Source organism: Solanum stenotomum, chromosome 6, assembly GCF_019186545.1.
Source record: "Solanum stenotomum isolate F172 chromosome 6, ASM1918654v1, whole genome shotgun sequence".
Taxonomy (NCBI): domain Eukaryota; kingdom Viridiplantae; phylum Streptophyta; class Magnoliopsida; order Solanales; family Solanaceae; genus Solanum; species Solanum stenotomum.
In genome coordinates, this window is record NC_064287.1 from 52,482,232 (window position 1) to 52,494,989 (window position 12,758).

Genomic DNA, 12,758 nt, shown 5'->3' on the forward strand with positions numbered 1-12,758 from the left:
TATTTTAGACTTTTCTTAAACTAACTAACTTATCATTGATTTCTAAAGCAAATAAATAAACAAGTTTTTCCTAATCATATTTTCCTAAATTGAGTTTAAGGACCATCTTCGGATAGGCTCTGAGAGATGCTTACCCTCGAGTAAACAAAACCCTTACTCAGATTCTCACTGGTTTCGCAAATCAAAACAGAGTTTATATCTACATATTTAAAAAAATGGTTTTCCTAATATTTTCCTTAAAATTTATGTGGCGACTCTTAAACAAAACAAAAAGCAATTTTTCCAAAATCAGAGTGTCAGCCACATTATGTTGTGAACTGTTTTGGCCGGTTCGAAATAGGGTGCGACAGTTTGTTATACCATTCATTTAGAATAAATTATCCAAAACAATTTGATTTGACAATTCATTATTTTTACCTTTATCGACACTTTGCTTCTTTATTATTTTTCATCTAAAAAAAAAGAAAAGAACAAGCCCACGGCCCAATCATGTCAAACCAAAATTCTCTTTTATTTTGTAGGGCAAATTACAGAAATCACATATTTTTAAGGGAAAATTACAATTTATCCCTTAAAAGTTTATAATTATAGAAATTCCTCAAACGTATACAATAATATTAGCGCTGATACATTAATCTGATGCGCGAGATACATTAATCGTTAAGTAAGATACATTACATTTTATACATGATACACTAATCTAATGTATATTTTATACATGAGACACTAATCTGATGCGCGAGATACATTAATCTGATGTGCAAAAATGAGGGATTTTGGAGATTTGTAATACTTATATGGGATAATGATAATAAGTAAACTAAAATGTGTGATTTCTGTAATTTTTCCTTTTTTGTAATCAAACAAGCTCACGTCCCAATACTCATCTTCATTTTCTTTTTAATTGTTATATACTGGTATTTTCTAAATTTTATACTATAACAAAAAAATAGATTTTGAATTACGAATAACAAAAAAAAAAATTAAATTTTATACTATAACAAAATAGTAAGTTTGAATTAAGTTTTTCTTGTTGGAAAAGCTTGAAATTTTTTGTCAAATCACCATAACTATATATTTTTTTAACAATATTTTGTTTAATTTTTGAAGTGTTCCAATAAAGTTTTTATTTGTAGTGATTTGATTTATATCCCAATGGGTTAATGCTCATTTACCCCTTGTTTCTCTTTTTGCCTATATTTGTTTTTTTTATTAATCTAGAAAATTTATAATTGGTCATCTATGAATATATTTGTCTAGTTGTGAAAAGAGAATAAAAAGGGGAAAATATTAACTTATTTAAGAATATTTTGACCATTTCTCCTTAAATAAAGCTAGTAAATATAAAATGTCTTATTTTTTCCTAAAAAAATTGATTAATTTTCCAAAATTGATTTGTAACATAAAAATTTTAATTAAAAATTCCCAAGAAGTAACATGTGCAAACTCTGATTTTGCGTATAAATCTTCTCCCAATTGTATAAACAACCTTGCTTCATTCCTCTTCCAATTACCGTCGTATCTCCACTGTTCAACCACCACCAAACTGCCGTAAGCTCCATCACCGAGGCTTCCTATCAACGATGTGTTTAGATCTGTTTGATTTTTGATTGATATCTCATTTCTTTTGGGGGATTTTTTCTTGTGTGGTACTACAATGGCTACGCGTAGGGCTTTTTCTGAAGAATCATTAAGAGAGATTCTATTAAGTTTGCCTGTGAAATCGTTGCTAAGATTCAAATGTGTATGCAAAAATTGGGGAAGTCTTATCAATAACCCTAGCTTCACTATAGACCACTTGAATTTAAGTAAGAAGAAGAAGCCTCCACAACACTTGATTTATGATTATGGTGCAGCCGATGATGCCCCTACCGTCACTTTGGTTTCCAATAAGGGTATAGATGAACAAAATTTCCAAAGGCTTGGAGATAATATTACCAACTTGTTAGGTTCTATTGATGGTGTGTTTTTCTTAGAAAGACAAATTGGTAATGCCATTTTGTGTACATTATGGAATCCAGCTAACAGAGAGGTGAGACACCTCCCTTCCACCACAATTAGCTTTGAATATTTTAAATGTGATCGCCATTTAGTGTTCGGATTAGATCCTATGACTAAGGATTATAAAGTGGTTTACTATACTCATAGGGAAGAATATGCAGCGATCTACTCATGTTCTAGGGATTCATGGAAAATATTCAAACATAACCTAGACGTACATCAAAATCCTAGTATGTGTGAACGAAACTTTTATAACACTGTTGATTATCTGAATGGATCTTATTATTGGCTGATGAAAAATAATTGTAGAATTCTTTCATTTGACTTTGGGAATGAGGTGTTTGTAGAGATGGAAGGGCCACCACGTGCTCATGAGGATTATAATTGGTCGGCGAATCTGATGTTGCTTGGTGACTCCGTTGGCATCTTGAACTTTGTCGACGGGTTTGTTCATGATGTATGGGTAATGATACAACCAGGCGTTTGGAACAAACTTCTGACCATTCATCTCACTGTGCGTACTAAATCATTTTATGAAAACTCTTTTATTTTGGTAACTAAAAGTTCCCGGTTGGTCTCATATAATGTTAGGACAAACAAGACGAGGCTTTTTGAATATCGTCATCCGGGCCTGAAGTCGAATCCAGAGCATGGTGGCTGTGGGGTTTACTATTATAAAGAGAGCTTAGTAACAATTAAACGACAAGGTAATAGTGAGCTCCATTTCAGTCGTTGTTTGACAAAAATGGTGAACATATATTAAATTTCAATAAGAGCTTTAAGCATATGTTATTTATTTATGGTTCATTCTAGATAGCTTTAATTAGGTGCAATATGAGATTATCGTGTGTTTATATACTCTAAGTTGTTGGTGATTGTGTTCATTTTTATATTATTAACTTTTGTTAAAGTGGCTCATCCTAATTAATGTTGCATTGTGTTGCTGCATCTATTATTGATATAAAATGCCCTCTTTTTCCTTATAGATAGTTGACTAGTGTGCATGGACATATTTGGTTATGAGTAAATGGGTAATCTATATTAAAGACAATAGCCGAGTAAAAAATATTAATCGCCCCAATGTAATGAATTAATTAGCTAAATTTCTAAATCTTTACCCTTATTTTTCTTTTCTTTTCTTAGATGAAAAATATTAAAGAAGCAACGTGTCGATAAAGGTAAAATTAATGAATTGTCAAATGGAATTTGATTAGATAATTTTTTCTTAATTAATGGTATAACTATAACAAGTCAATATTAAAAGTAGTTTGTCACACCCCGAGCCTACACCCTGGTCAGGACTGGCACTCGGAGACCATTGCTGGCCCCAAGCGAAACCTTGGCTTGGCTTTCTTAACTCAGCGGAAACCTAACTTAACAGAATAACTTCATGCAATGCAAATATTACACAACAACTTAACTTATAAAATCTGGCCACAAAGGTGACTCATATCTCAAAATAGAATATTTACATATATACATAGATGAGAGACTCAATACTAACCGACTGACTGTCTATGAAGCCTCTAAATACTGAGATGGATGTTGGGACAGACCAACGCCCTAATAAAACAAAACTAAGAACACAAAATAATTGAGTCCTCCGGAATGCAAGGAGGCTCACCACTGACTCTGGAGTGCTCAGCTGGATCAACGACGTGCAGGATGTTGATCCGGGGTACTTGTATCTGCATCATAATAAGATGCAGGCCAACTGGCATCAGTACATGGAATGTACGAGTATGCGAGCTGGAAAACTAAGCAACATAGGCTAAAAGGAAATCTGGAAGAAACTAAAAAGCTTGCCTTGCTCAACTCAACTCAACCTGACTAACTTCTTTCAATATAAGGCAATTTAATACAAGTGCGATATAAAGAAAGACTGTTTAAAACATGCTATAAACTCTGTGTGTATATAAAGATACAATAAGCCTGAGATGTATATAAAAATACAATTAAACTGATGTATATACAATATAATACTCTGTGTATGAAAATACAATAACTATTGTGGGAGTTTCTCTAACCGACAACCATCACATGAGAGCTATAGTGATGATACAACGATCGACCTCAAGCTGCCAGAGCATCTTATACCCGGCCAAAGGTATAAGACCTGAACTGCCTAATGGATCCACTAGTCTAATCTGAAAAGGATTCATCTAAAAAGTATGATCCTTTTCTACCCATGGTGGCTAACATGGTTCTATGAGGGCTATGGGTTCTTTGAACGCTCCCCCAATTCGGTGCTCGATACTACTCCCAAAAATGTACTGACTCTTATGTTTTTAAAACATATGTTTTCCCTGCTGATTGAGATAATTACTCAAAAACTAACCCGAAGGCTCTTTTGGAAATCTCAGTTTCCAACCTTGTTTAAATGTAAAAAAACATTTAATTAAAACTTCTTTGGGAATACATAGTTCCCTAATAACTTTGAGAAATGGACTCAACTTTTATACTTTTTACTCAACTTGAAACTCTTGACTTAACTTGAAACTTGAGACTCTTCACTTTGCTTGAACTCTATACCTTTTACTCGACATGAACTTGAACCTTAAAATGAAGGTAAACCGTTTAATAACGACTCTTGAAAAGTTTGGAGGACTTACTTGAGCTTACTCCTTAACCTTTCTTGACTTGACTCTAACTTTACCTTAACTTAATACTAACTCGCCTTGAATTGAATTATGGATTCAAGGTGTATGATCACACGTATTTAGATGAGTTCGGGATGTTTAGAAATACTTTGGGATGTTGGAAACAACTAGGGAACATAGGTATAACACCTAGGAATATGCATGAGAAAGCATTGAAAGAATGAGGGAACATGGCATCCTTGGCGCTCTGCAAGGCGCGGAGCGCCAGACCTTGAAGCTCAGAAGGCTCCTGCTGGCGCTCTGAGAGGCGCGCCGCCCCAAGGGCTGGACTTCAGAGTCCCCTTTGGGGGGCGCTGGCAGGCGCGACGCGCCAACCCCTAGCCCAGAAAACTCGATTTTTCTCCCTTATTTTGCCAACTCTAAACCACTCTTACTTCAATGGATTCAACCCCAAACACTAAGGATCATCAATCTCTCAACATACAATAGATTACAACTCAAATACACAACCAAATCATGTCCCACAACCAACAATAACTTCAACAACACAATCAACAACATCAACAACACAACCCAAACAACTTCAACAACACAATCCAATCTTTCCTCAATAATAATGAGTTTGGTGTGTGGGGGAAAGGATCAACCCACACTAAGAACTCACATACCTTGATAGGGATCACCCCCGACGAAAATCCACGATGATCTTTGACGGAAACTTGTTGATCTCCTCTTTCTTCTCTTCTTCTTCTCCTTCTCTTCTTCTTCTTTTCTTCACTCTCAAGCCCTAGCTTTCACTTTCTTAAAATGGGACAAAATGATCCAATTATCAGCCTAACACAACAATATAACCCCAAAAGAAACGGCTAGGGAAAAGACCAAAATGCCTTTAAAATTTCCGGACGGATTCCCTGCCAACTGCCCAACTTTCAAAGGGCATAACTCGCTCATACGAACTCGAAATTGAGCAAACTCGGCGGCGTTGGAAAGATCATTCCACAAGCTTCGCAACCATAACTGGAACTACTCATAACTCATCCTGAGATAGGAGTTACGACTGCTCAAAGTTGGCCAAAAACTCACTGATTTCCACACTTAGCCAAATTTTCCAAATTTTTGAATTCCTTCCAAAAATAACTATTTCCGATTTTAAGCCTCTTCATAGATATTTCAAATTACCGGATGTTACAAGCTAGAGTTCTCTTTTTTCTTTCTTTTTTCATTGTCATGACAAATATATTTATATATAGCCAACTACAACTTTTCTGAATTAATTTTAAAATATATAGAAAAGAGAAATGAGGAGTAAATTAATGAGCAGCTTCTAGCTACCTCCACAATGTAGACAAAATATGCATATTATAAAGCCCTATTTCTAAATATTTTTCTCTTTATACTTTGGGGCTACTACAATAGTTTTCCACTTAATATGAAGTGGGATATGAAATATTTATATTTTTCGGAAAATAAATATTTAAGTCATTACTGGTATAAAGGCATGACTGGCATGATCACAAAAATGTTGCCCACAAAGGGGACTTACAACCTACGGGGCACGTAGTTCTGGGAATTGCGGGTTACTGACCCTAGTCCACTCGGTATTAAATCTACTCCCAACTGATTATGTAATTTAGCAATTTATAACTGAAATGTTGTAAATTCTGGATAGCTCAAATACTAAAATGCTAACTGAAAATGCAACATTAATGTACTGATAATGAAACATTTATAACCGTATAACTAAATGATTTGACCTAGCATGTTCAATTCATGAACTAAAAGAACTACATAACTAGTGTTCTAAAATTATGAAGGAGTTTATACTAAAACATGTTAAAGATCATGATAAGCTGATTAGGAATAATAAAGTAACTAATTCATGATAATCTGCTGAAATTCTAGAAATTCTAGGTCTAGTTGATAACAAGGTAATCAAGAATATGACTGAAATCTAGGGACCCAATAGGCGAAAGGAACTCACTAGTGAAATCCCACATACCTAGTGAAGAATTCTACGGAGAAATCTTTCGATTTTGGGGCTGGAACTGATGGAACCTTGTTGCGTTCTTGTCACGACCCGAGCCTACAACCTAGACGTGGCCAGCACTCGAGAACCACTGCTGGTCCCCAAGCGAACCCTCATCCTGGTAGACTTCAAGCGGAAGACTAACTCAAGCATACAAAGCTTAAAAACTGAATAAATATTCATGAAACTTAAATAGAAAGCTTTAACTCAAAAGAAAACTCCAAATAAAATAAATTTTTCAACTCGCCATAAAATAGACAACTTAAGTCTTTAAAATATTTAATAAAATAAATGAATAATACAGACTTCTTAACTATACGGACTATCTATGAAGCCTATAACTGATAAAGATAGAAGTCGGGACAAGACCCACGACATCCTAACAACTGATATAACTGAAAGGTAAATGAAATCCTCCGGAAGTTAGAAGGCTCACCATACCTAACTCAAACTCTCGGATGTATCAACGAAGCTCCTATTGAGATCTTGAATACATGTGTCTGCATCATGAGAAGATGTAGGCCAAATGGCTCAGTACGTGGAATGTACAAGCATGTTAGGGAAATTCTAAAGCATAACATAAGCTTGAACTTGATAAAAATGGAAACATACTTACCTCTTTTCAAACTTACTCAACTCAAGAAATACTCAAGGATACTCAACACTACTCAACTTACTCAACTTACTCAACTCAGAAGTACTCAAGAATAAGATACTCAACACAGAGATTAGATACTCAACTCAAAGATATGATTCGACTCTGGGGACTGNTCAACTCGCCATAAAATAGACAACTTAAGTCTTTAAAATATTTAATAAAATAAATGAATAATACAGACTTCTTAACTATACGGACTATCTATGAAGCCTATAACTGATAAAGATAGAAGTCGGGACAAGACCCACGACATCCTAACAACTGATATAACTGAAAGGTAAATGAAATCCTCCGGAAGTAAGGAGGCTCACCATAGCTAACTCAAACTCTCGGATGTATCAATGAAGCTCCTATTGAGATCTTGAATACCTGTGTCTGCATCATGAGAAGATGTAGGCCAAATGGCTCAGTACGTGGAATGTACAAGCATGTTAGGGAAATTCTAAAGCATAACATAAGCTTGAACTTGATAAAAATGGAAACATACTTACCTCTTTTCAAACTTACTCAACTCAAGAAATACTCAAGGATACTCAAAACTACTCAACTTACTCAACTCAGAAGTACTCAAGAATAAGATACTCAACACAGAGATTAGATACTCAACTCAAAGATATGATTCGACTCTGGGGACTCAACTCAATATAAAGCAACAATACACAAGCAATATATGGAAATCTTTATAAAACAGAAAAAACAACTTAGTTCACTAAAGAAAATGCAATAACAAACTTAACTTTACTTATATAATAAAGTAATATAGTTTCTGTTGGAGTTTCTCTAACCGACAACCACCACTATGAGCCTAAGTGGTGATACAGTGTCTTGCCTACGCTGCCAGAACTGTCCTATACTTTGCCGTCATATAGAACGCTTAACTTAGTGGATCTACTAGATTAACTTATCTGATCATCTAAAAAGTATGACTCATTAATACCTATGATGGCTACATGATTTATGGAGAGTTGAGTTAATATGAATTCGCATCCCCATATTGGTGCTCAATACCACTCCCAAAAATATACGTAGCTCATATGTTTTTAAAACAACTTCTTTCTTTAGTTTGAGATAATTACTCAAAACTTAGCTTAAAAGCTTTCTTGGAATTGATGTTCCCTTTCTTGCTCAAAACTCTTATGGAAATCTCAGTTTCCTCTCATCTTGAATGTGAAAACATTTACTCTTGAGAATACTTAGTTCTCATATATCATTTTAAAGAAATGAACTTAACTCTTTACTATTTACTCTTTGCTTAACTCAAAACTTAGGTCTTAAAACAAAGTTAAAACGTTTGTAAAAGACTTCTTAAAATATGGTTCATGCCGAATTATGGACATGAACGACTCAATGCAAGGTTTTCAATAAACATAGATAGAACTCAATAATTGGAACTCAAGAACTTCAATCATACTACTCACTTCAAGAATGCTCAACTCAGAGGGTTCATGTAATAGTCCCATGATTAGGAATATAATCTTCTCATCTTAAGGACTCAAGAATTATGAGCATGAACTACTCAACTTAAGGACTCAAACATACTTCTCATCTCAAAACTGTTTGACTTATAGGGTTCATGCGGAATTATGGGCCTGTATAACCCAACTCAAGGACTTCATGGGTAACATGTAATAGTCCCATGATTAGGAATATAATCTAAAAAAAAAAGATTAGGAACTCAATACTCAAGACTTAGAACTTGAAGATACTACTCATTTCAAAGATACTCAACTTATGAAGTTCATGAGAAATTTATGGGCATGAACAACTCGACTCGAAGGTCTACATAACAACAGGAACTCATGTAAATGACTCTTCTCAATCTCATACTTACTTACTCAAACTTATTTCGAATTGATAGTTGATCTCAAAAGATTCACACTCGCACTCATAGACTCTCTTGGACTCTACTCTTACCTCTCTCTTGAATGTGAATTATGAACTCAAGAGTCATGGTTCATGATATGAAGAATCTAGGTGATAGTGTAGACTCATGAATACATTCTTCTCACTCTCATTCTCACTTACTTGAGTCTTGAAACAAGTTATTAGAAATTGTAGAGACTCCTCAGAAAGACTCTCTCAAAATGATCTTGAATTTGAATTATGAATTCAAGGTTATGATCATGTCATGAATGATTTCTAGGTGTTTGGAAGGTAAAATAGTAGGAGAGAAAGTAGTGTAAATCAATTTATGTACGAAAGCATATCTATATATACACAAGCGACATTACGTGAAGATTTATTTTTTTCGACTTTTATCTAGCTAGCTAACAAAGGATTAAAAGTTGGAAGCACACTTTGATTTCCGTATGACGAAGACAGTGTATCATTTGAAAAATTGGCCTGGCAGCATCAAATTGCAATTGAACATACATACATACATACATATCGTTTTAATACTAACACATACGCAATGGACTGATAGAGAAGTATGTTACAGATCATAAAGTGTGGGTAAAAATAATTAAGAAAATCAAAAGTTGCTATCGAACACCTTAAATTAAAGTCTATCATTTATCTTTGTAGAATCACCTAACAATACATTAAAATAAACAGAGAGAAGAAACATAACATCAATCATCATCGCACTATCAATAGGGAAACCACAGATATCCAACTGAAAGTGGGAAATACAAATACCCAGCAAGCCATATAATTAGTAAAATGTAACCATCATCAATCAACTATTATATATAATATTGTTTTAAAAGCTAGGAACATAGACGACAAAGATTTATATATATTAGTCTCCGATCCTTGATAATTAAGCTGCTTCCTTGCCTGAAAATTAATTAAGAAAAGAAAAAAACAATTAGTTAATATAATTACATGCATGCAAGCTAAGGGAGTATAGTATATATTACTAATATTTTACGTACGTACCCTAAATGGATATATGAGATTTTGATCGTCTACTCTATAGCACAGCCTCTTGTGGCTGTACTTTTGGGGCAAGATATAAATGTGTTGAGCGATTTGTCAACAGAAATGAATTTGCTTCAAGAAGACGTAAGAAGAACTGACCCGCTGATCACATGAGATGTAAGCATCAATATTTTTATCTTTTAACACGTGTTCGGAGATAAATGTCTTCATATCCGTTACGGTGTAAGCCTTATGATTTTTCGGACTCATTCGTCTCGCAAATGTTATCGTCTTTGGATTTGGAGGAACAATACACGTAAAAGGAGTAAAAATGTCACTAATGAAATCAACAAAAATACATTTAGTTGATAGTTTGGTTAAATAGATCAGAAATATCTCTTTTTTCTAAATAAAAATCAATAGTTTTTTTCTTTTAAAGTATATTTTTAAAACTAATATTTTTTTAATTAAAAAATATTTATACTACTTCAAATAGGATAACAGTGTCACGTGACAACCAGGTTTTGGGGTAGATGATTATAAATTTTCGCATTATTTTATAGTATTAATCTTTTATTCTTGTTTTACTTCACATCCACCGTATTAGTTGGTTTTTAGGCTCACTTGTCTTGATGGGATAAGACGATTGCCATCACATCCATTTTTCATGCTCGCAATCATCAATAACTTAGAGTATACAAACAAAATTACACATGATAATCTCATATTGCACCTAATTAAATAGGTTACAACCTAGAATGAACCATAAATAAATAACATAGTAAATGTTATTCAATATCCTTTAAGCTCTATTTAAAATTTAATATTTGATCGACACTTTTGTCATACAACGATTCAGATAAAGCTCACTATTTCCTTATCGTTTAATTGTTATCAAGCTCTCTTATAATAGTAAATCCCACAACCATCACCCTTTGGATGTGACTTCAGGCTCGGATAATTAATTAACTAACTAGCTATTGAACCTCTAAGTTATGTTGTATTAGCAAAATAAGGTGCAAGGAGGACTAGACGTGACATCAGCCACGAGTGATATATATCAATCATACCAATAAATCATACATCTTTGTACTAAGTTTAGGTAAACAATTATGTGTATATATGTATTAAGTTTGATACAAAATTATTATTATTTGTGGTGAAAATTTTATAAATGACATTTATAAGACTAATAATTTCAAGTTATAACAATATAATGATTCTTTTAGGTTATAACAATAAATAATTTCAGGTTCTAACAATTTATTAAAAAAAAGTTTTTTAAGTAATTGTAAAAAATCATTTTTGAAAAAAATAAAAAGATAAAAAAGGATAAAAAATTAATTTTGAAAAAAATAAAAAGATAAAAAACGGATAAAGGTGTATTAATTAATTTTGAATTCATTGATGACAATTGTTAATTGACATAAATTTAGGAGATTCAAATAAATTAGGAATATTTATTTTCCTTATTTCACTCAAATCTATTAACATTAATTTTAAAAAATCAGATTTTATTCATTTTGTTCAAACATTTCTCTCTCTTTGTTTTTTTTTTTCAGAATTTGGCGTCACTCACGAGTAGATTCAAATTTTTTTTGGTTGAATAAACTTCATTTTGTTGTAATGGACGCTTCTTATCTATATTAATTAAATATGTTGGTAGATGAGATCCTTTCTGGTTTGTATTCTTTACGATTTATTGTTTGTATTTGTATATTACTAAAATGTAAAAAAAAAAAGAACAATGAAACTGTAAATGACATTTTCTGATTTTGTTTATGTATACTAGATTTAAGTTGTGATGTTTTTTTTATGAACATTATTTTGTTCATAATATGTAATCATTTTTGTGAAACTGGAGTTAATGTTGGTACGATTGTGTTTGTTATTTTTTTTTTGGTTATTTTGTATATTTTTTATACCATGAATTTGTGCGATATTAGATTAATATCTGAATGATTTGAGTATAAGTGTATGTAATATTAATAGTATTAGCGTTGTACAATTATGAAATTTGTTTAATGGTATGAAATGTGTAACATCTCGCTATTTGAAGAGCTAGAAAGAGCTAGATTTAGAAAGAGTTGTTTTTTGGAAAGAAGGAAAAATCTGGAAAATTTGTTAAGTTATGTAAGTATGAGTTTTTGGTCAACTTCAAACGACCATAACTCCTATCTCAGGATGAGTTAGGTATGCTTCCAGATATCGTAGGAAAGATCTTTGAATTATCTTTCCAACGCCACTGAGTTTACTCAATTACGAGTTTGTATGANGAAAGAGCTAGATTTAGAAAGAGTTGTTTTTTGGAAAGAAGGAAAAATCTGGAAAATTTGTTAAGTTATGTAAGTATGAGTTTTTGGTCAACTTCAAACGACCATAACTCCTATCTCAGGATGAGTTAGGTGTGCTTCCAGATATCGTAGGAAAGATCTTTGAATTATCTTTCCAACGCCGCTGAATTTACTCAATTCCGAGTTTGTATGAGTGAGATATGCCCATTTGAAGTCGGATATTTAGATAAGGAAAGTCTAAACCGGATTTTGGAAGGGTATTATGGTTTTTTCCTTACCCAATTAATTTATTTCGTTTATAGTGAATTAATTAG

General features: G+C 33.0%; 1 protein-coding gene across 1 annotated transcript; it reads left to right on the forward strand.

Annotated features, from left to right (window-relative positions):
• The first annotated feature begins 1,657 nt into the window (after positions 1 to 1,657).
• LOC125868892 (F-box/kelch-repeat protein At3g23880-like) lies at positions 1,658 to 2,764 on the forward strand. Its single transcript, XM_049549457.1, has one exon. The coding sequence runs from the start codon at positions 1,658 to 1,660 to the stop codon at positions 2,762 to 2,764; it is 1,107 nt and encodes a 368-aa protein (XP_049405414.1).
• The last annotated feature ends 9,994 nt before the right edge of the window (positions 2,765 to 12,758 follow it).